We start from the raw sequence: 25,607 nt of genomic DNA, 5'->3' as shown, positions 1-25,607 counted from the left end.
TGAGGTGTGGTTCAGCTGTTCAGGTAGGTGTTCTCGCAGAGGAGTAAGAAGAAGACATTAATGGCGAGAAGTCCCATGCTCTGATTCTGGAAGAAGCAGGAACAGAGCATGAGAAAGAAAGAGAAGAAGCAAATCGGTGTTTGTTTCCCATAATCAACAGCCAAATGTCGACCGACCTTCTGGTGACATGTCGCCCAAGTCGCCATGTCGCCAGGGTCCGACACGGCGACACGGGTCGACATATCGAACCTTGCGTAGAACTACTGGCGATTTTGACATCTTCGAATTGGAAATTGGAAGCATTCGAGACTGAGAAATTGAAACCAGAACCAAGAAATTTCTCAAATCTCAATTCTTCACCACCATCTTCTCCATCACCTGCGATGGTGGTGCAGAAAAATATAGTGTTATTGAAATCACTAACATAAAATAAGTTGGGAGAAGAAAAAACTGTTAAGTCATATGTTACAGAAAATCAGAACATGTTTTTGGAGGCCTTTGTCTCAACATGTCCTTAGAAAGTGAAGAGCTTCAAATGGAGAAGAAACGAATGTCAACAGTGCAAATTCCCCATTCAATCAATCATTTTAGTCATTCACTTGGGTTAGACGGAAGGTTAGAGGAGGGTAAATCTCACGCTCCATCTTCTTCTTATGTTCATCTCTCTTTCTCTCTAGTATGCTCTCCTACGCTCATCCTGCAAATAACTAGAAAAAGAAAAACAGAGCATCGTTGTTATCAACATCTTCATCCATGGCTGCCAACAAGTTTTCAACCATGTTACACAGGAACACCATAGGATCACAATAGTTCTCATCTACCCAATCCTTGAATTAATTTTGATACTTCTCCTTCTCCACAACTCCTAATTGATCTCCTATCTGATTTCCAAATTCGTTGATTATTTTTTATCTGGTTTTAGAAGCTCTAGTCGTTCAGTTCCAGTCTTTTGTAACAGAAGAAATGGAAACTTTCTTAGGATAAATGGAGCGAGGATAACCACAAAGGTTTTCTGATTTTGACTCATTTACAATTGCAGTCTCTCCTCTCGTCCTCCTTGGTTCTTTCTTCCTACGCAAGAATGCCTTTCCGTTTCATTTTCTTCTTTTTTCTTCTGCAACTCCTCCATACACCTCTCTTATTTTTCTTTCTTTTAGGAAAGGAACAGGTATTGAGACAGAGTGAATGACATTACACAGATGTTATGGTATGAAGAATTGACCGATTGGAAGAGATTTAGAAGTAGACTGTAAAGTTCCTTATCGTCTTTGAGAAGATCGGAAGAGAGAAATAGATGGTAGGGTTTCTTTTCGTAGAAAGTAGACGGTGATACAAGATTAGTATGGTGATTCAAGTAATAAGTTTGAACCAGTTAATGTGAACATGATCAACTCGAAATAAATACACTAGTTGGGTTTAAAATATCAAAGGTAACTTGGGAATTTAAGAACATCAGGGGAGGAGGAGAGGAGGAGAGGCGAGAGTTTGAATTTTTGGGGGAATCAGATGTGAAAGTTTGCGTTGCAGAGTTTTAGTAAACAGAGCCAAGTACAAGGGAGTGATAGAAATTTTCTCTTTCTTATTTAGTGGGAGTGCTAAGTCAGTTCATGCAATGTCTTAGGAATACCCAATGGATGCAGCAATGAGAGTGCTTCGGAATCTCAAGAGTGGTCCTAGCAAGGTATTTATATATCATCCCAACCAGAGTATGGATTTGGTTGCCTTTTCTGATGCAGATTGGGCACGATCTACAATTGATTGTCAATCTATTACAAGTTATTATACATTTCTTCAAGGAAACCTTGTGACTTGGAGAAGCAAAAAGCAATCCGCCGTTGCCTGGTCTAGTGCTGAAGTTGATTATAGCACTATGGCTCACAAGGTTGCAGAGTTGATATGGCTTTGTTCCTTACTGGAGGAGATGGAGTTTCCACTTTCCTTTCCCATGAAGATTTATATTGCCATTAATCCTACTTTTCATGAGAGAACAAAGCATATAGAGGTGGATTGCCATTTTATTCACGGTGTTGTTAAGAAGAAAATCATTATGACACCCTTTGTGCCTTTTGTTGCTTAGTTGGCCGACGTATTCACAAAGGCTGTAGGTGGTCCTGGTTTTCGTTGTTCCAAGCTGGGATGGGAGATCTGTATGCTCCATCTTTAGGGGGAGTGCTGAGATTTACAATACATACTACTGTAATTTCCATTCTTGGAATGAGATCTGTTGATATTTGCGATAGGTAATTTTGTAGTTTCTATTCTTGAATTAGGGATCTGGAACTGAAGATCTGATCCTGTTTGTGCCGTAGTTATATTTTCGAGAATGCTTTCTATATTTTGTGGACAGAATATTCTGTCCCGATTTCTTCTATTCTGTCTTTCTATTTTAGCGGACAGAATACTGTCCTGATCTAACGTAATTGCAGCCTATAAATCAAGTACCTGCGATTCTGGGAAGTCTGTCCAGAATTGCTAGGAGTTTTCCTCACTCTGGTGGTTTGATCTCTTCTTCTCTTTTCTTCATTCTTAATTCTTGCTTCTGGTTTGATTATTAGAGTCAGATTTGATAATGGCAGTAGATTGTTGCACAGTGCTATACCTCTAGGCCTCAAAGTTAAAATGTTGCAACCTCAACAAGCATGACCACCAGGATACAGATTGCAGTTGGGAGCAGGCGAATAACCAGGTGGCCAAGTTATTTACTGCTGGAACCTCAAAGTCCCCACTGGAGTTTTGAGTAAGACCAGCAGACATAATGCCAAATCCACTGTTGGTATGTGAACCTACACATTTGTGCCTAAAAGGGGTACCAAAATAGCATGCCCCACTATGATTCCTCGAAATACATGTCAAAGACTTACCATAAAATGCTAGCATATACAGAGCTATTCAATACAACTTGGCCTATTAAAGTATTTTTCATGCAGAGACATTACAAACCAGACGAACTCCAAAAGCTTTTGCAACACCTGCTACAGATACATCCGAATGCAAAGGGCCAACACCTCCATACACGATTACCTACAATAACAAATGCAGGTTTATCCATAGAAAAAACAAAATTTAGGAGAACAAGACCACATCAGTAACTGAGAGCTGTTAAGTTCAAACTGTAGAATCCTACCATGTCATTGCTGGATTTCCTCTGCTCAACTTCTTCAGCAATTGAATCAATCTGCATTTGTAAGAAAAATAGAATAAACCATCATATGTTCATATCACATTTACTTGGGACACAATTCAACAACTAAAATTATACGATATCAAGCAGCTCTGGTGTGAAATCCAACCCAAACCTAGCCAGGACACCCTATCTGTTTTGGGTGAAGTAGGGTTTGTTTAATGTTGACTTTGAAGTTAGACCTTGATTCAAGTGTTCTATCTCCTTCTTCTCTCTTTTCCTCTTCTTACTGTTCTATCTTGATGTTTTGATTGTGGAGAAGGTGTTACACTACTGTAACTACCTATTCTCTAATCTCCTTATGTCTTAGAGTGAACCCCCAATCACTCTATGCATTCCTTGAAACCACATGGTGAATCTCCTCAATTCTTCATTGATTTTGATTGAGTTTTTGGACAGCATGATCATTCTACTGTAGCTTCCTTTCTAATTAATGTTTAACATGTTTAATCTTAGCCTTTATTGCTGTTCTAATGTATTTCATCTCTTTGAATCAATTCCCCTTTCTTTCTAGCCATTATAGCCTTCTATGTTGATCATTGATATAAGCATTCTAGTAAGTTTCTATTTTTGATTCCTCTCATTCTAGGATTAGTATTCTTTTGATTTTCTATTTAGTTATTCTTGCTGTGATTAGGAAGATGGTATTGCATCATTGCAAACACCTCTTCTATGATCTTTAAGGTTGTGAATCCATTCAATTCTAATGATGCTATGATTCCCCTATTTGATTTTCTACAAGGAATCATGGATATCTTCATGAATTCATGCTTAATCTTGTTTCTCTTGTATGATTGATTCATTCTTATGGTGATTCTTGCCTCTGATATGTTTTTGATATTCCATTAGAGTGAAGCCTTGTTCTCTCTAATTCTTCCCTCGAATCCATGGTGAGTTTGCTATGGAAAACCATGTTGTTTCCAATTTAGAAACTCATGTTCCCAAATTATAAAGTACTGATTTCTGACCATGGATGATGTCCAATTCATGCTAGATAGTCTTGGTATGTTTGTGTGAGGCTCCCTTTCGAATTTCGAGATCTCAAGCCTCTCAACTCCGATTCTTCAGATCCAAGTTTAGTAATCTCTCCTATGTATTCAGATCTACTTCTTCTATGGTTAATCTCTGTAAAGAGACTATGAAGATGATGTTGCATTCTCTGTTAGCAACCATCACTTCATTGATCTCCTTCCAATCTTAAGGTTTTATGATCAGCATAATGACCTTAACCCTAACCTTGGTAAATTCTTCAAGGAACCCTTGGGTAACCTTTATGAGAGGGTAACCAAATTAGGGAACCCTTGGGTAACCTCCCTTGTGAGAGTAACCACATTGGTTATATTTGTGTTAATCTAAACTCTTTCAATGACTTTCTTGTTATCAAATTGCTAAGCAAATTGTTCCCTTTCATCTTGTGAACCTACCTTGGGTTATCCCGGAGACCTAATCTAGGTTAACCTTCATGGGAGGATATTCAATTGAAAACCTTAACCCTTTATTGATTTTTGAATCATCCTCAAAGCTTTTCTTGATGTGATTACTTATTCTTTATTCCCTAGGGTGAATCCTTATTGCACCCTAGCCTTTCCATGAGAACCATGGTCAAGTATATGTTAAGACCCTAAATCTTCTTGGTTCAAATCAAGAACCTAACTTTTGACCTTGACTTGATGCTTTGACCTTCCTAGATAGTTTTAATATGTTCTAGGAAGCTCCCCTTCAAATTTCAAATCAATCGGACTTCAAACGAAGAAGTTATGACCGATTTGGTGTTTGCAGTTCCGTACTGATTCCATTGGTCGACTGGGCCAGTAGACCAACCAATCGACCAATCAAGTCAGTAGCCTCAGTTTTGCTTCCGTTTCGTCTCCGATCATTAGGGTTTGTTCCTTATGTTCAATACATGTTTGTTTAGGGTTGTTTTGGTGATCTTGGACTTGCCCATTGATCTCTTTCTCGAAGTTTACGAAGTCGAATACGAGGTGAGTACTCCAACTCACAATATGCCTATTTACATGTCTTATTGTATTGTGACATAAATGCATGACCTAGCTACTGATGTTTTATTTTCTTTACATCATGAATGATACATCGGTAACTACAGTAGCGTATTCATATTGTTATTTACATATTGGAATTGATGATATAGTATTGTGAATGTGATTTGGACTATGATATGAGTATGAATGTGATTTTTATGAATCATGATGTGATTGAATATGTATGATTTGGGATTGGGGAATGTCCTTTTGACATTTCTGTCCTTGGACATCGGAGGAAATAGTATGGGATGTTCTCCAAAGATGCCCATCGACGCTTTCCCGAATTATTGGTTGTCATACCTAGGGTTGTCTAGCAGTGTTTGGCTAGGATGTCCCCGTTATATCAGACCCGATTCGGAAGGGTATTGAGACCGAACGACCCGTGGTAGCAATGGGGATTCATGGGCACTCAAAACCGGTAACCAGTCCGTGAGAGGACATGAATCACATTATGGTTACCTGAAAGGGGTCATTTATTGGGAGGGTTGCATATGGATAGACTTGGGCTCATAGGCGCTCAAGACCGGTAACCAACCCGTGAGAGGACATGAGAGCTTCCCGTTTACTATATGTGGATAACCAATAGGGTTGATGAGTCCGTAGTCCGGGACTATGAGGACTCTAGTGTGAAGGATACCGGAAAGGATCCCGAGAGGGGAGGAATGGACGTATCTGGAACTGAGTTGATATGACTAATTAGAAGACTTGCATTTGGCTAGGCTTAACCCTGACATGCGCCAGTACTTAGACCAATGGTGATATGAGAGAGCAGTGACTTCCCCCAGCCATGGATTTGTCCCGGGGGATGTCGGACCCATTACCAACCGGAGCCGAGTGACTGAGACCTACCCAAAGAAGTATGGTGCTATGACTTAAAGCATGTCTACCAATAGAGACAAGAATACATATATAGAGTTAGAAGCATATTGCATTTATTGTTTCATATCATTACACATCTATTTGTTTGTGAATGCATGTGAAGATGCTTATTGTGTTTGGTTTACTTGCTAAGTTCTTTTGAGCTTACCCTTCGGGGGACTTGTTTTAGATGACATTGCAGGTCCGAAAGAGAACATGTGCCACGGTATGGAGGACCTTTCCGTATATGGTACAGCTTCAGATGTCCTTGGACAAGGTAATGAACAGTGAGGCAGCCAACACTCAGACTTGGACTGCGTTGATGGCTCCTATTGATGGCAGCCGCCATCGTCTTATTCACCGATGGGATCGTGCGCTAGATGCTGATCTGAAGCTTCAAGAGCATAACCTAAAGGTGAAGAAGATGAAGATTGAAGAAGAAGAAGAGCCGACTGAAGATGTGGATTAATTTTCTCTATATTCTTCTAGACTTTTATTTTACTTGTAGTAGCTTAGAGCTTTACTTAGATTTCGATTTACCTTTCGCTTATGTTTGTGGAGTATATTTCCGCTATACTCTACAGTTGTCTTTTGATTTGGTATCTTGTTATTCCGCACTCTGATATTCTTTTGTGATCCTTCTGAGATCCTTTATTGACTTTTATTATAAATTACTTGAACATTATGATTTGTTCTTGCTTTTGATTATGTTATTGTGCTAAATGGATATGATCGTTCCTAAACTTGATCTTTTGGGTTGTGGATCACTTCCCCGGGTAATCCAGATAGGGTACCGGCTGGGGGGATGTGATAGATGGAAAGTCTAAAACCAATGAAGGGAGGTTATATGTTTGAAATTCAGAACAGAAACTACTACCTCTTCTGCAACTGAGGATTAACAATTCAGTAGCATACTTTAAGAGGAGACAAAGCACCCATGTGCAAACTTTTTTCTTTTTAGGGATGAAATCATCCATGTTCAAGCAGTCAAACGAAGATGGATATAACACCAAGGAAATAAATAAAGCAATCGATCAAAGGAGTACTTGACAGCATGGAAGAAAATTCGATCGAAATGGTCGAAATTTCGATCGAAATTCCTGCAAAAATCCAACTCGAAACGAAATTGAGTAGTAGGCACAAAAAGTATCCATTTCGTTTCGTATCGACTGAAATTTCGGTCGATACGAGTCGAAATTTCGGCCCGATACCATATCGGGCCGAAACGACACATGCGTAGGCTATAAAATACCCACTTTCGACCCAGTTTCGACATATCGACGGCATTTCGACCTACCGAGCCATATCGCCAGAGCCATTTCGAGCTGTGTTTGAATTTTTTGTTGATTTCTCTTGTTTTCATCCGCTTCTACACCTAATTTCTAGTATTCCATTTCCTTCAAACACTTGATTTGCTCCTCCATTTGTGCATTTTCTCAAATCTTGCAAGGTGAGTAACCAACTTCCTCATTTTTTGATTTTTGTTTCATTTGTGCCTTAAATCATGTTAGATTGCTTCCAAATTTATATATGTTTACTTTAGAGTGATAATCTATGAATTTGTAGTGTCAAAATTATTTCTTGATTCTTCCTACTATTTTTTTATTTTTCTGTTATTAAAAATTATTTACTAAATTATGTATATTGTTAAAAATGTTTATGTATAGTACATGTATAAGCTTCAAATGGATGTATGTGAGAGTTGAGACACCATATTGCTGTGATGGTGTTGAATTAATTTTTTTTCTGTTAATTATGTAATTTTACTGTATTTAATATATATTTAAATTATTAAAAAAATATATTTAAATATTAAAAAAATAATTAATTTCTGTTTTAAATTTAAAAATAGGAGAGTATTAGTGGAAGCATGTATGCAATTTTTTGAGCATGTTGTGGATATTTTTAAGATAGTTAGTGTGTATTTTATATATTTTAAAATTATTTATATATTAAAAAAATACTTATATAGTTATACATATTTTTTTTTAATATTTAAAAATAGGAGGTTATTATTAGAAGCATGTATGTCATTTTTGGAGCATATTGTGGAGCTTTTCAAGATACTTAGTATGTGTTTCTTGTATCAGGCACTCTATTTTAAAGATGTCAGACATAGCTTGGGATCATGGAAGGCCACTGACAGCTGATAAGAGGAAGAGTGAGTGTAATTACTGCAAGAAACAAATAGGAGGAGGTGGGGCCACTAGATTGAAGGTGCATCTAGCTGGTGGCAACAGGGTGCCCAAAGGTGCCTGTAGAGGTCAAGAAGGCAATGGCCTCATATATTAGTGGTGGAAAGCAAAAGAGGAAAGAGAAGAGAACACAGAGGGATGAGTTCGAGGATGCCTGCTTAGATGACCTTCCAGATCCTGAGGGTTATGGTAGGGATGAGCCAGGAGACAGTGACCCCGATCCGAGAGGCCGATCAGCCGAGGAGGGCGATGATGATGAGTAGGGAGCAACGAGAGATTGATGACATCGGGGAGGCAACAGAGGGGTCCGGTTGTGGGTCCTCTAGAGAGCCAGTAGGTATGAGAGGTATAGGTGGCTCCCAAGTCCCTATGAGGAGGTCTCAGAGTGTCAGGCAGGAGGCTCCTATCCCACGGGCCCCTACAAGGGGTCGAGCTTCCTCAGCACATCCTACAGATCCGGATCTTGAGATTCTTCGCAATGATCCGGCCCTATTTGCGAGGCCTGAGCATAAACAGAGAAAGTTGAAGCACTTATGGGGGAGTGTGAAGGAGAAAGTGGGGATGGCTTTCTCCAAATGGGCGCATTACCATAGTGTTCCAGCACATACAGCTCAGGGGCCCTACTACAGAGATATGATTGAGCGAGATAGGCGGGGTGGGAGTGGTGTACGGGGCCCCACTCCATATGAGATATACAATGTGTATTTGCCTAAGCATAAAGAGGACATAAATGAATACATTAAGGGATTGAAGCCCATGTGGAATCATTATGGAGTGACTCTGATGGCTGATGGTTGGACTGGTCCCACTAGACAGTCCATCATCAATTTCATGTTGAATTGTGATGGGAGGACAGTGTTCCTCAAGTCGATAGATGCATCCGGTGAGAAGAAGGATGCAAAATACATTTACAAATTATCAAGCAAGTGGTGAAGGAGGTTGGAGTGGAAAATGTAGTTCAAATTGTGATCGATAATGGCTCCAACTACAAGAAAGCTGGGTTGAAGATGCAAGAGAACTCCAGGTATCTAAAGTCTAAACATATAGTATTAATTTTCATTTGTAAATACATATATTTACATTACACATATACATGTACACTTTATAACTTTGTATTGATGGCTTGATGCCTTGATGGATGGACAGATATAGGCTCTTTTGGACTCCTTGTGCTGCTCACTGCATTGACTTAATGTTGAAGGAGATTGGAAAGGTCAAGCTTGTGAAGAATACGGTGGACCAAGCTCGACATGTTAGCACCTTCATATATAACCACACCTATGCATTAAGGATGATGAGGGACAAGTGTCAGGGTGAGTTAGTGAGGCCAGGCATAACCAGATTTGATACTAATTGGATAGCACTGTAGAGCTTTGAGAGTAGGAAGACTGGCCTTAGGAGTATGTTTGCATTAGAGGAGTGGTTTAACTGGGAGGGTTCTTCATCAGTGGGAGGAAGGAGAGCTCAGTTGACTATCCTTGATGAGAGTTTCTGGCACAATGTGAGGATAGTAGTGAAGATGCTTGAGCCTGTGGTGAATGTGTTGAGGATGGTAGATCAGCAAAGAAAACCTACTCTAGCACACATATTTGCTGCAATAGATAGGATGAAGCAGCAAGTTGCTCAGGTCCACCCACGCGGCAACAAGAAAGTCCTTCAAATCATCAACAGTAGATGGGAGTCTATGTTGCAGCATCCACTGCATAAGGCTGGTGAGTTGTTAAGTTGTTAAGTACTTAAGTCTAGTATTTAATTTAATTTTCATTATGTTATCACACTATTAAGGCTTAAGCATTAACTATTCCCTTTTATGACATACTTTTTCTTACACAGCATACTATTTAAATCCCAAGTACCATTACAAGGACAATATTGGGATGAGGCAAGATTTGATGGATGCTGTCCAAACTGTAGTGGAGAAGTTCGAACCGGATACAGCTAAACAAGCAGTCATCCTTATGGAGGTGAGATAGTGATTAGAATCATTTGATATTCACAATTCGTAGTTTTATACTAAGTCATTAACCTAGTAAGTAGTAACTAGTAACTACTAAGTACTAACTAGTTATTGTTTTTTTCTCTTTATATATTAGATAAAGGCTTTTAGGGATGCCACTGAGAGCTTCGGTCGTGCTGTGGCTGTATCGGGACGGGAAACCGCCCCTACAGGTAAGTTCATTCATTTATTTCATTATACATTATACATTTAATTATTATATTCTATGATTCTATCTTTAATTTAGTTATTTAAGTATTAAAATGACTTGGAGTCTATGTTTGTTGCAGCTGAGTGGTGGTTGCAATTTGGACGTGATTCACACAACTTGAGTAGGATTGCAAGCAAAGTGCTCTCCCAAACATGTTCTGCCACTGGTTGTGAGCGAAATTGGAGCACCTTCAGCCTCATTCACTCAAAGAGGCGCAACCGATTGGGTGTGAAGCGTCTAGAGGACCTTGTCTACCTACACTATAATATGAGACTGAGAGAGGATCATATTAGATAGGGGATGGACAGAGAGAGCACCAATATCGAGTTGGCCGACATATTTGAGATGGATGATGATGATAACCCAGTAGTTGACTGGATCAGGGATAGTGGAGACGGATTGCTGGATGAGGATGGAGTTCTTCCCAATAGTCAGATTGCAGAGGAGATGGGGGCTGATGTGGGGGACTTCATGGCCCAGGAGGGGAGGCCACATGCAGAGCCCGCCCGTCCCTTCGTGCCACACCCTAGTGCATCCACCCAGAGTGAGGATTTGATTTTCTGGTCCGACACTGAGAATGAGGTGACTCAGGCCTCCGGCGATGACGATGATGGTGGTGATGATGACGGTGATGGTGATGATGGAGGGGATGAGGAGGGTGTGGGACCTCGTGATCAGGATTCAGCTGATCCTAGGGAGAGACCACCACCACCACCACCTGCTGGACGTGAGAGTCAAGGGGGGGGGAGGGACGACCACCGAGATTCACAGGAGAGAGTCAGTTCACCCACGCGACACAGGATTCAGACCATACTGGAGCTGCATCTCGAGGCAAAAATGTTTCCTCTACATATTCGAGGAAGGGGAAGGGGGAGACAGCATGGCTGGAGCACAGAGGACACGCCATCATATGGGTCCTACCGTCCATCCGATGCCGAGAGCTTGGTGGGATCTATGAGATCGATGAGCATTGATGATGCTAGAGACTCCTCCACCTCTAGAGGATCCGGATGGCATAGGCCTGCAGAGTCCTCATATGATACTGCTGTGGAGAGTATTGGTTCTACCGAGTCGACTTATGGTTATGGTCCTTATGGTTATGGACCATATGGTGTCCCTCCTGGCTATCAGATTCAGGGTCAGGCCAGTCAGCCACGACTAGAGCCTTATGGTTATGGAGCGGCCTATGGAGCTTATGGTGTCCCTCCCACTATCGATTATCGGAGTCAGCCACTGCGACCTTATCAGTATCCTTATCCTTCTCCTAGTCCTGAGAGCCAGGGGCAGGGTGGTCTTTCATTTGTTGAGCAGATCTTCCACACTATTCCACAGCCACAAGGCCCACCACCACCAGTTCCTTTGGAGATTCACAACTTCCCACCGTTAGGGAATCTTATGCATGTGGATGAGGCCACATACAGAGGTGCAGTTTTTGACTATGTCCAAAACTATATGGGGCGGGGGCAAACATCATGGGAGTTATATTGTCATTTGTATGGGGTGCAGACGGAAGAGGGAGACCTTGAGGCTTGAATAGAATAGACTTGTAAGCAAGTTGTAAGTTGTAAGTTGTAACTTGTAAGTAATAACAATACAGCTTCTTCTCTGATTCATGTACTATATACTTGGAATGTTGGATGTTACATTTTTAGTAGTTTTTTAGTAAACTAGTAGTTATTGTAGTGTTTATTATGTTTGAAATAGCTAGTATGCAAAAATCCAAATCAATTTGAGTGCATTTGAGGCTCGAAATTGAGTTTTCAAGAATCAGGAAAAAATATCCAGTTTCGGTCGAAATTTCGACCGAAACCTCGAAATTTCGACCTTTTCCAAGGTCGAAATGTTTATTTCGATCGAATTTTTTTACCTTGCTTGACAGTTGACACAAAGGTCATTGTAATTTGAAGGAAATCAAGAACAAGTTGCGTCTCATTTTCTTCCACTGCACTTATCTATATATATATATGGAGGCCATATTAACTGATATAAATAGGTATTATCTACAAATAATTAAAAAAAGGGCAAACTCAGTGCCAAAGGCTTCTGCAAAAGCAGAGCCCAGTGGCAATTTTCCTACACAGCCATATCAGCGGTACACATCAGTATTGGAAGGCCTTGAAATGATGCAGTACAGAAACAGTACCTAAAAAAGTGAACCACCAATGCAATACCTAAAGCCAATACATGGTCTATCACCATCAACAAACAACCCAATACATCAATACCTATTGATAGATCGCTAGTAAACTGCAGAAACAATCCATGACTAATAAACACTTACTGACAAGTAAGGGATTGAAACAGTCCTTCAGAAAAAAATCAACTTGATCCATTTATTACCATCAAAAGTGATTTTACTATTGTTGATTTTATTTGTCATTTGGAGATTAAATAGCATGCGACCAAGCTTGAAATAGATCTACACAGGAACATGTATTCTCAAATATTAGAACTTCACTAAAATATTGATTTTCCTGTAATTTTTTGAAATATATCACTAGTTTAGTCAACAATGGCCTGAATGATGGCAACAACCTAGGGTTGCTTGAAAAATGGCTTTAGGCATCGAGATCGGATTGTCTATCTCAGCCAATCTGCATCAGTATCAGCCATAATACCTGCCCAATGCCATACCAATGCTATCAAATAGTGGATACATTCTTCCTGGGAAAAAGAACGCTTGAATTGGTATATTAAGGGGGGAACCCTGTAAATCCTAGTTTGCAATGATTTGTGCGTCCAATTTCAAACCAAATCTTCCTCAAAACAAAAAATTACATCTTTTTTATACGCATGTAAGAAAACCTCATACTTTATACATAATTGATTGAATCACATGTCTGATTGTACGTTGTTCTCCTTTTATACATGAAATGGTGTACATATCGCTTATCTATGGTGTTTTATACCTCAAAACTATACTTTGCATTTGTCCTAAGAATTCCATGTTGTTATTGATCATCTCCATATATAGCTTTAGCATATTTTCTCTCTCTGATACAAGATGTCTATTAAAATCATCCTCCTGGTAGTGTAGCTGATACCATGCAATTATCTAAGCAAACCCTTCTACAGACATGCAAGATCTCTAAGTCTGACCTATCAAATGTTGGATCTATCCACATACATAAATGCCACATTTACTGGAGTTCAATTCAATCTACAGTAACCCAAACATACTGGATTAACTTGCAAAAGTAACAAAATGGAGTAAGAAATGGCAAAAAACAGTAATATATGTTGTGCACACCTCTCATAGTGCTAAATGAACACTACAGTTATTCTCTACATTCATGAGGTTGAACATTTAATAACTTACATCATTTCGAACTACAGCGGTATGTGAAACAGTCCAACCAATAGAACAAAGCTTTCTACATAATGATGGTCCTAGTTGATCCTCAATAGTGCCAAACCTGAGCTATGGAAGGGGGTACAAAGGAATATATCAGAAACTAAAAGTAATTGTCAACAGGAAAGTTATGAGTATACCAGCAGGAGGTAACAGTCAAAGACTAAATTCTAATTAAAAAGCATAAACTAATATAATAAATAGAAAAAAATTGATTCTACGCAGCATTAGGCATCAGGTGAGGGGACTTTTGTAGGCTGAATTCAATCTGCTAATTCTGATATTTGTGGTTCAAACAATAAGCAGAGGGTCTGGTTTTCGTTCATTGTTTAGAGCTTGGTTGTTTTGTCTGGTTGATTTCATGTGGGTTTCTTGTGGCATTCTTCTGGAGAATTGTTAGTCTTCCTTGATATCCTTTCCCTGATATGCTTTAACAGTGAACTGCAAAATCTTCTAATATCAAATATATTTATGAATTTTTTAAATGAGCCCCCTCCATTTCCAATAGAAACATGGTAGAACATGATCAAAGTGCGCTAGAACATAATCTTCATATGGAGGGGTCATGCGGAAACCCCCTTTCTACTCGTTATGGGACAGTTCTATAAGCACAACTAACAGTGGAATGTAGTTGTCCCATGGTCGGTTTAGTGTGGATTCTACAAGGCGGTCATTATATCCATCAGATTTCAGAACATCTCAACAATGTCCAGATTAATAGTGTCTGCAGCCGCGTACAGGGTGTCGGAACTCCCCTCAGCCATGTCTCACATGCCAAATAATGTAGTACTATAACCAGTAGGATACATTACAGGCTACAAACCCACAAAGATCACAGTGGATACTAATAAACCAACAGGATAAAATTAAAAAGAATCAAATTACCTAATATCCAGAAATAGGATGGGGCTGAAAATCAAGTTGAGTAGGCTTATGACCCACTAGTGCTGAATAAGTACACCAAAGATGAGAATAACCCAATGGATCCATTGAAGACCCAAAAACAGAATTAGCAAGAGAGATTTAACGTGACTACAGATAAACTGATCTGATGGGCTTCAAGTCTTGGTCGAGCGAGAGACCTAAGGGAGGAGTGAGACCCCAAAATCCAAGCCCAATCCAGGGCATAAACTATGAAATCTGAGTTCAGAATGGTGATGCGCTAAAGGCCGGAGAAGGAAAGAAAAAAGAAAAAAAAAAACCCTCCAGAGAACTCTGTAACAACAATAGGAGTCAGCATTATTGATGACAGCACCAAAAACAAGGGTAGTGGTTCAAGCACATTTTACCCATAAACGTAATTTGATTCTTTTTAATTACAATAGGCTATGGTAATAATGTAATATAGCAGCAATAACAGTACATTAAAACCAATGAAATAGAGTAGAACTTGAGAAGTACAGTACTAATTTATCTTGACGTTGGTTGACTGGAATAGAAAGGAAAGGATTTTTTCAAATCTCCCAGTTGACCCTGGAGCAGGAGCCCACACCAAACTCCAACCTAGTCTCCCACTTGGGTTCTGCATCATGCAGTCAACAGCTAAGCTTCATAATTTAAACTCAACAAACTGATGGGAAATCTCACCCTTTCTCATATTTGCAATAGGGTTAATAAATTACAACTAAGTTCTCCATGTGTATGCAATAGAAATGTTGGCAAACCCAAACAAATTTCTCCCCTTTTACAAAATAGCATCCAAATAATAATGGAAACCCTTTCTAAATTTGACAATTGAAAATAGAAACTAAGTCTAACTACTGATGTTACATGAATTAGATAAGGAAAATAGAAGGCAAATATTGTATGGAAAGAGTAAAAAAAAATAAAGAATCACTCTTCCAAGCCAGCTGTCCAGGTTGGGTTACTGCTCTAGCTGTAAAGGATTATCAAATCTTATAGTATATCTATTCATACAGTGGCAGCAACCTACCACTAAAATTCCTCCATGGTAGGGCCAGAATGGGGCTTATAGGTCTGGAAAGAATCTTCAGTTCTTTCCCAAGTAACTAGCAATGGAGCCAACTAAATCTGAAGAAAATATCTTCCTTTAACCCAACTCAATAGGGAGTTGGAGAGAAAGATGGCCAGACCTACAGGCCTAAATTTATGAATCACATGGGAGCTGCCTTGAACTTAAATAAGGCATCACAATCTAAATCAGAATATCCTATCAGATCAATATTCTGATGAGGTGCATAATTAAGCCCTTTTACTGGAGTCCCTTAGAATTATTGTATGGTACAACAAACCTTCTTGGGTGATAGTTATCATTCTCCATATGGCGACTAACAAATAACCAGAGCATACAATGGGTCCAATCACGATACATCTGTACATAACCAAGGTTCGAGAACTCAATCTCGATGGCCATCTCAGTGGGCCAAAAAACAAGATCTCGCTGAGACAGAGGGAAGATTCCACCCATCTCAACCCAATTTGTTAGCTCATCTCGATGGGTTTTGGACCCTTTTGGGGCTAGGAATTGGTATCCAGCCAATTTTTGGCCTAAACGAAATAGTGGCATTACATGTATGAGAAAACAACTGTAGATATGAATTCCAATTTGATCCTAAGTTTGAAAGGTTGTGCCGCTGTGCTGAAGAAGTGTAGAGACTTATGAAACATAAAGTACACAACCATGACTTAATATATATTTGAATTGAGTCTAGCATATATAAGAACCAGTTCTGAAACATTAGTATTTTTATAGTATCTTAATTTTAATTTCTAAAAAATATATATTTTGTAACTTAAAAATTCAAAAAAAATTAATAACAGAAAAAAAATTCTCGTTTCCATGAAAGTGTAGATCAAACAAATTGCTCAACATATATTTAATCAACATACATAAAGTATAGAATAAAGAGTTTGAAAGAAAAAAATAAATAAAATTTTGTATGAAATCTCACCTTTATTCCAGATTTGGTCAAGTACATCTTCAATCTTTGTTGTAAATGTTGTAGGAGGGTTACTGATGAAGACTAGGAGGCTTCCAGCCAAAATTCTGGTAAAAGAGGCTTTTCCAGCAAGGCAGCAAAGAGGAGCAAGTGCACCAAGATCGAGTCAACATATCTCTACTCGACCGAGAACTTGAGATTTCAGTCAAACCAAGATATTGGATTTTCCGGTTTTGCTTCTCATCTCATCTCGGCTTTGGAGAAAATGGGATATCTCACGAGTTCTCGAACTTTGTACATAACTAAATACTCGTATTAAGAGAGAGAGAGAGAGAGAGAGAGAGAGAGAGAGAGAGAGAGAAGGGCGCACTTCTCTCTCCTCATGAATGTTTTTTGTTTGGAGGTGGATCCATTGACCATCTATTTCTTTCATTCTCCTTCACCAAATGGGTCCGATTCCATTTCTTAGCACAGTTTTAGATGTTTTATGTTTTTCCTGAAGAAATGAAGAAACTTGTAGAGTATTGGCATCGGACATCTACAGAGAAAGATTCCTACAAGAAAGTGATAAGCCCCTAATATCACAAGTACATACTCGAAAGCGTGGAAAGCAAATCCCCAAATTGTAGGGAAGGAATCGGTGGGAAGATTTGATGAGTCATATTGTATTCAGATTTCCTTTTAGATTTGAAGAGTCCTATTGCATTCACATTACCTTTTAGGATTAGAATTGGAATTAGTGAAGGAAAAGTAATTGCTATAAATATGGGAAGGAAGAATAGGTTAGGCAGTTTTGGAGAGTTATTGAGGAAGATTGGGGTAAGAGCGATTGCTCTTAGGTAGCCGTAGGATTCACCTACTGCTAGTAGTGTGTTTTGTCTGGAGATTATTTGATTTAGTGTTGCTATTATCGTTGTGAGTCAATTTGTTCATTGTTTTTGAGATTGGGGTCCTATCAATTTGGCATCAGAGCCATCGATTCCAGGGGAATGGTAAAGAGCCGAATGGAGCAGAGGGTAGAGGAATTGGAAAGTATTGTGAAGAGATTCAAGGTCAAGTTGGACTCTTAGCACAACACATAGAAAACGGAGAAAAGGCTAATGACGACTTCAGAGAGGTATTAAGGTTCATGCTGTTGAAAGGAAAATCAGCGGAGATGCATACCTTAACGCCGGAAGTGACTGAAACCAATGGAACTCCAGATTACAACGAGCGTACAATCAAACCAGAGAAATCGAGAGACTTCCTTCCTAGACAGCTTGAGATGCCGATTTTCATGGGGGAAGATCCGATGGGGTGGATCGCACGGGCTGAGAGGTACTTTGATCTGTACAAACTGAGCGATGGAGAGAAACTCGAAACCGCAACTATTTATTTTGAAGGTGCATCACTGGGATGGATACGCTTCCGAGAATTGCAGCAGCCATTGTCATCGTGGAGAAACTTGAAAGAATCGATGATCCATCAATTTAACTCAACACAACTGAAGACCCCTCAAGAAGCGATGATTAATCATAAGCAAAGTGGGACGTTTGCAGCATATAGAGAAGGGTTTGAGAAATTAGCAGCGGCAGCGGCAGCCGGAGCGGTAGATGAAGAATGGTTGAAAGGGGTGTTTTTCGCTGGTTTAAACGAAGAAGTGAGGGCGGAGGTACAATTATTTGGCCTCACCAATTTGGGCCAAATAATGGACCTGGCCCAAGTCGTGGAGGACAAAAATGGAGTGGGGAAAAATAAGAAATCTTTTTTGGCCCAGCCCACTCAATCGGCCCAAAACTTAACCTCACGTTTTATTAACTCCAGCCCACCCAACACCAATATTAGAGGAACCAGTACGGTTCAGGGAACCAGAATGAACCAAAGCTTTAACAGCTCGATTTGCCCAAACCAAAGAAGCGAACCCTCGTCTTCCTCTTCACAATCTCGACCTGCAACCACAGCGGCAACGGTGAACTCAGGACGCTCATGATGGCTATCCCAGGAAGAAATCAAAGATAAAATGGACAAAGGGGTATGTCTCAAGTGTGACGCTCCATACTCCAAAGGCCACCGATGCCCTCTGAAGCAATTAAGGTTGTTGTTACTCCACGACGATGATAATCCAGAAGTTGCAGCAGCGGAAGGAGTGATCGATGACGACAATACGACGGCCGAAATGGAGCTAGTGCTTGAGACGGAACTCTTGCATACTTCTTTGGTGGGAATCGATTCACCACATACCCTGAAACTAACGGGACAGATAAATGGCTGTGAAGTCATCGTTTTGATCGATTGTGGTGCAATGCACAATTTCGTTGCTCAAGAGTTGGTGGAGCCATTGGGATTGGTAATCCATAAAACAAAATTTAAGGTTGCTTTGGGCGATGGAACGATTAGCAAAGGTACGGGGATCTGTCGACAGATTCCGATTCAGTTGGGCGGGAGATCTTTGTACAAAATTTTTACCCTTTCAATTTGGGTAGCATTGATATAATCTTGGGCGTAGAATGGTTGCAGACACTCGGGGAGGTACGCAGTAATTGGCATTTGAGAACCATGAACTTTGTGTGGCAGGGACGACCTGTGAAACTAAATGGGGATCCGACTTTGCTGCAATTGGAAACAACATTGAAAAGTGTGCTACAGCCCGTTCAAGCAGGCGGTGATGGATACTGGCTGCAGCCTCAGCATCCCGACGGAGACGATATAGAGGTACACGAGAGTACAACAGTATCAAATTTATTAACCGACTTTGCTCAACTATTTGTTGAACCAATTGAACTGCCACCAAGAAGGAAGCAAGACCACCGGATACGGCTAGTCGAGAAAAGTAACCCACCTAATATTCGACCCTATCGTTACCCACACTCTCAAAAGAACGAGGTCGAAAGGTTGGTACAGGAAATGTTAACAGCAAGATTGGTACGGCCTAGTGTGAGTCCTTACTCCATTCCAGTATTGTTGGTTCGAAAGAAGGATGGCGAATGGCGTTTCTGCGTGGATTATCATGCCCTGAATAAACTCACAGTTCCTAACAAGTTCCCCATTCCCGCAATTGACGAACTATTGGATGAGTTGGGCGGAGCCACAGTGTTCACCAAACTTGATCTGAGAGCAGGGTACCACCAGATCAGAATGGCAGAAGGTGATGAGGAAAAGACGGCTTTTCATACCCATAATGGGCATTACAAGTTCCTGGCGATGCCATTTGGGCTTTTGAATGCTCTAGCCACATTTCAATCACTCATGAATGAGGTATTTCAAGAACATTTGCGAAAATTTATTTTGGTGTTCTTTGACGATATCTTGGTACATAGCAGGACCATGGAGGAACATGTGGGTCATTTGTGAACCACCTTTATACTCCTCACACAACACCACCTCGTCGTCAAATGAAAAAATGCATGTTTGGGGTTGCTACACTGGAGTATTTAGGGCACATCATATCTAAAGACGGAGTTGCGGCGGATCCACGGAAGATCAAGTGCATGGTGAAGTGGCCCCAACCCGCCAATCTTAAAGCCTTGCGAGGGTTTTTAGATTTAACCGGGTATTACCCCGAATTCGTCCAAGATTATGGAAAGATTGCTGCTCCGCTTACTAACTTATTGAGGAAAGATGCATTTCAGTGGAGTAAAGAGGCAACAACAGCGTTTAACGCTCTCCAGACAGCAATGACAACCGTTCCAGTATTGGTTATGCCAGATTTCACAAAGGAGTTTTTGGTGGAGACTGACGCTTCAAGTTTTGGACTGGGTGCGGTTTTGATGCAAGATGGCCACCCCATTACCTACTAGAGCCAAGTGTTGTCCCCTCGTGCACAAACCAAGTTGGTCTATAAGAAAGAACTAATGGCAATTGTGCTAGCTATCCAGAAATGGTGTCACTACTTGATGGGGAGACATTTCAAAGTACGAACTGATCAAAAGAGTCTAAAATATTTGCTGGAACAACGCATTGTGTCTACTGATTAACAAAAGTGGGTCTTAAAGCTTTTGGGATTTGATTTTGAGATATTGTATCGACCGGGCAGCGAAAACAAAGCCGCCGACGCTCTCTCGCGACGGTCAGAGGATGATAAGCAGCTTCTCTCTATGACAACAGCAGCTTGGCAAGAAAGTGAGGGTTTAGATGCGGCAGTTCACGCCTCAGAGCGTTACCAGAAGATTATTCAGGCCTTGCTGAAAGGATCCCAAGACTATCCTAACTATCATCTCCAACAAGGAACATTACTCTATAAAAACAGGTTAGTCATCCCTGAAGGATCCCCCTAATTCCCAAATTATTGTCGAATATCACTCCACCCCAGTTGGTGAGCATTCAAGGTTTCTGCGGACCTACAAGCGATTGACGGCTGTGGTCTATTGGGTGGGAATGAAAGCTGCTGTTAGGGACTTTGTGGCTAGTTGTGATGCCTGTCAGCGCAGTAAATACTTGGCTATAAAACCCGCAGGTCTCCTTCAACCGCTGCCAATTCCAGAACGCATTTGGGAGGATATTAGTACGGATTTTATTGGCGGCTTACCCAAGACTAAAGGCGGGGATACAATGCTGGTGGTAGTGGATCGTCTCACCAAATACGCCCATTTCCTTGCTCTTTCACACCCTTACTCTGCTAAGGAGGTGGCTGCATCATTCACTAGGGAAGTTATCCGCTTGCATGGATTTCCGCAATCCATTGTCTCAGATCGCGATCGTGTCTTCCTAAGTCACTTCTGGATGGAGTTATTCAAGCTTGCAGACACCCACCTGAAGTATAGCAGCGCCTATCATCCACAAACCGATGGCCAAACAGAAGTGGTGAATCGCAGCCTTGAAATTTACTTACGCTGTTTCTGTGCTCGCCAACCAAAGGATTGGATTAATTGGTTACCTTGGGCGGAGTATTGGTACAACACGACATTCAATTCAGCCACTAAAATGTCTCCATTCCAGATTGTGTATGGCCATGAACCGCCTTCACTTTTGCGTTGGGAAGATGGCCGATCTAAGGTTGATGATGTTGATGTATTCCTTCATGAGCGAAATCGAGTATTGGATGATCTCAAATCTAATCTCCGGGTGGCCCAAGAACGGATGCGCGCCACTGCTGATCCCAATCGCTAGGAGGTGCACTACAGGGTGGGGGATGAGGTTTTTCTTAAGCTCCAGCCTTATCATTTTTCGGGAAACTTGCCAACCGCCCAAACGAAAAGCTAAGCCATCGTTTCTACGAGGCCATACCAAATCATAGAGCAAGTGAGCCCCGCGGCCTATCGGTTACAATTACCGAGAGGGGACTCGCATCCACCATGTGTTCCACGTTTTGCGGTTGAAACCAGCAGTTGGTCAACACATGGTCCCCCGCCCGCTTCCCTCATGTTTGCGAGAGAATGGCGAGTTACATCCCACACTAGAACAATTGCTCGGCATTCGCTTCTCTGCCCAGGGGGTTTTGGAAGTTTTGATTCAATGGAAAGGACTGCCTCCTTGTGAAAATACTTGGGAAACTTACAACGAGATGCGGTCCCACTTTCCCAGATTTTCACCTTGAAGACAAGGTGAAACTGTTGGTGGGGAGTATTGATAAGCCCCTAATATCACAAGTATATACTCGAAAGCGTGGAAAGCAAATCCCCAAATTGTAGGGAAGGAATCAGTGGGAAGATTTGAAGAGTCATATTGTATTCAGATTTCCTTTTAGATTTGAAGAGTCCTATTGCATTCAGATTACCTTTTAGGATTAGAATTGGAATTAGTGTAGGAAAAGTAATTGCTATAAATATGGGAAGGAAGAATAGGTTAGGCAGTTTTGGAGAGTTATTGAGGAAGATTGGGGTAAGAGCGATTGCTCTTGGGTAGCCTTAGGATTCACCCACTGCTAGTAGTGTGTTTTGTCTGGAGATTATTTGATTCAATGTTGCTATTATCGTTGTGAGTCAATTTGTTCATTGTTTTTGAGATCGGGGTCCTATCAGAAAGTAACTAGCTAGCCATGTTGGTGCCTATGTTGAGAGAGGAACGAAAGCATGTCTAGCAAAGTACCGATGAGAAAGGGACTTGAATGCTATTATAGAGGAGATCCAGCCAAAATGCAATTGCCATTGGACTTCTACAGAGGAAGATTCCTACAAGAAAATAACTAGCTAGCCATGTTGGTGCCTACATTGAGAGGGAAACGTAAGCATGTCTAGCAAAGTACTGATGAGAAAGGGACTTGATGATGCTATTATAGAGGAGATCCAGCCAATGCAATTAGATAGATGGGATAACTCAACTGTAGAGCCATCGAGATTGTAATCCGTCACTCATCACTTCAAGCCAGACCACTCTTGGCAGGCCTCAAACTTTCTGTTACAGCACCTCCAGGTTGCACTATATTACTCAATGAGATATCCATCAGAACTCACGTGCCTCAACCATAATAATTGACTTTCTATCATCTCCCCCCACTAGTTGGTGCACTATTTTATGTAATCTTAGATCGACTGGCTTCCAATTCCTAACCTTGCCACTTTCAATCTCAAACTCTCATATCAGCTAACGTGAAGTTTAAAGATTACAATGATGAGCTATATTATTAATTGAAAATTAATTTCTTAAAACGTTCATTCATTATTGCTTAAGATGCATACAAATAGGTAAACTAACTAAACTTCATCAAAATAAATGAAGCACATTGTAGGCTTAGGGAAGGCATTTATAACAAAATATTGAGAAATTAGCCCCATGCAGAAGTTCCCCGTCCTTTTTTAACAGTGAAAACTGCAGGATAAGGATTACAATTTATTCCAATAAAACCTCACAAATATACAATTAAAATTAGAGAACTTACAGAATTTCATCGCCGACAGCAATGACTGACACCGTTAAACTGCGGTTTTGACATGCAACCATATTATCTGCGGGATTTTTGACAGGATCACCTCCAAAACCTCGACGAGAACTCCTCTTTGCTCTACCAGCTCTTTCAAGTCTTCCATCTAGAAGCAAATAGGCTGGCCTGAAGTTCTCTTTCTTAGTGGATGAATCACCAATGCACAACAATGCATTTGGAACTGTATCATGAATGCTCCCAATGGAAGTATAACTGTAAAGCATAAAAGTATTATTATATTTTTAAAAGAGAAAGAACATGTCTAATATTTTGGTACAAAAAATAAGTAGAATAATTGAATGCTTCATGCATATCAATGGCAAAACTAAACATTAGTTATCAAAAACTACCCACAAAAATTGAAGAACAACTCTTAGAAACTGTAATAATACCAGTTCATGACTACAACAGAAATTTTAAATAACTGAGGAAGTTACTCGTACATCCCCTGGGTTATCTGGAAATCAAGAAAATATATCCTATTCTTCTAACAATTAATCATTTACTCGTACATCCCCCCTACTTTATAGTTTATACTCACCCTATAACCTCACCCTTTCATTTAATCACATAAGAATTTCTCAGTTTGTTAATGGTAAAATTTGAAATGTAATCTTCCTGTAACCATAATACCCTTTAAATTTTACAGTGACCTATATCCCTTGGGTACATTACCCTTATGCCCTTAATCTAAAGCACATCACATTACTAGAAAATGTTGTTACCAAAATGACCTTCTATTCTAACTATGAATTTAGTATTTACAATATAAAAGGAGGAGACCATTACTCTCCCTTCCAATTTTTATATTTCTTCTTCCTCCACAACCGCTGCCCCATAACCGTTGCAACCCTGTCCACTTTATAAGCAAGAATAAGAATCTGACTTCCCCTCTATTCTAAGTTTCTCCACTACAACTTCATGATCAATCTATCCTTGGGGAATTGAAGTCAACTTCATGCACAGATTTACATTCTTTTTTGGTTTTTTTTTTATTTGTTTTTTTTTTAACTTTTTTAAGTTCTTGAACATTGCTTCTTTTAACTCCAATGACGGAGACAAATGGGTACAGGTGATGTAACTCTTACTGTAATTGTTAACCATATGAGAAATGAGAATAAGGCAATAAAATCTGAAAGGATATCTAATTTGATCCCACAGATTTCAAAAAAATTCCCCCTTTTCTCCTCGAAATCTTGTCTGTATCAAATCCCTTGGGATTTTTGGTTTCCTTTACATTAACCTGATCTTTGATTCTAATAGGCAATGTGAAAAGACTAAATGGGTTTCAATAAACCCAATCACGTCTGCTGTTTGAGATTCCTCTTCTTAGCTTGATTTGACCCTAGAATTCCACCAAGACACATGGCAACAATCTATGGGTAAGGGTATTTTGGGTAGAGCAAGTATGTTTATTAACACTCTTAGTGACTTAGTGTGAAGGGATACAGTAGTGATTATCAGAAAAACAGGGTATGTTTCATAGGTTGTCAAGAAACCCAGAGGATGTCCGAGTAATTTTCTCAAAAGAATAATAATAATAAAGAAGTTTGTGTATCAACAAAAAAAATCAGTGAAACTGTAAAAGAATCCTAGGCATGAGTATTGTCACTAAAGAATGCCAATCCTATCAAGAGAGAAAAAAGAATACCCTTGATCATAAAGACTACAATACTGAACTTTGCACGTCAAAATAAAGGCCCATACATCCCTGTTCAATACAAAAGTTGAAACTCATTAGTAGAACATAGTTACGTAAGAGCATGTTTCCACGTCAAAGGAAACTAAGATGTCTTCATAGGGAGCTGGGAAAAGCTATCTTGACCAACTGCTGTCTAATAAGTTCTTTTAGATTTAAATTCCTTCAGGATTTGTAAGTAGTAAACAAAACGCTGCAGGCTGGATTAGACTTGATTGACTAACTACTGGACTTAAACATCGGGTCTATAAACTATACATATCCCTAACTGCAGGTTACTTTACTTGAGTTTAACATCCATATCAATTGAATACAAGCTAATTAGATGATGATCATAA

General features: G+C 40.0%; 1 protein-coding gene across 1 annotated transcript in view; it reads right to left on the bottom strand.

Moving 5' to 3' along the window:
* Nucleotides 1-25,304, bottom strand: part of LOC149023777 (bifunctional cytosolic FAD synthase/FAD diphosphatase-like) — a gene marked incomplete at its 5' end in the record, with an annotated part of 39,457 nt that extends 14,153 nt beyond the window's left edge. Inside the window, 5 exons of the mRNA XM_089144272.1 lie at nt 2,941-3,021; nt 3,125-3,175; nt 13,803-13,899; nt 23,529-23,783; nt 25,222-25,304. Of these exons, the coding sequence (XP_089000398.1) occupies nt 2,941-3,021; nt 3,125-3,175; nt 13,803-13,899; nt 23,529-23,783; nt 25,222-25,304 (567 nt within the window). The remainder of the gene's footprint in view (nt 1-2,940; nt 3,022-3,124; nt 3,176-13,802; nt 13,900-23,528; nt 23,784-25,221) is intronic.
* Between the last annotated feature and the right edge of the window lie 303 nt (nt 25,305-25,607).

The sequence above is a fragment of the Hakea prostrata genome, chromosome 2 (assembly GCF_041222555.1).
Source record: "Hakea prostrata isolate BN-2017 chromosome 2, UWA_Hpros_2, whole genome shotgun sequence".
Taxonomy (NCBI): domain Eukaryota; kingdom Viridiplantae; phylum Streptophyta; class Magnoliopsida; order Proteales; family Proteaceae; genus Hakea; species Hakea prostrata.
This window is presented reverse-complemented; position numbering and strand designations above follow the sequence as displayed.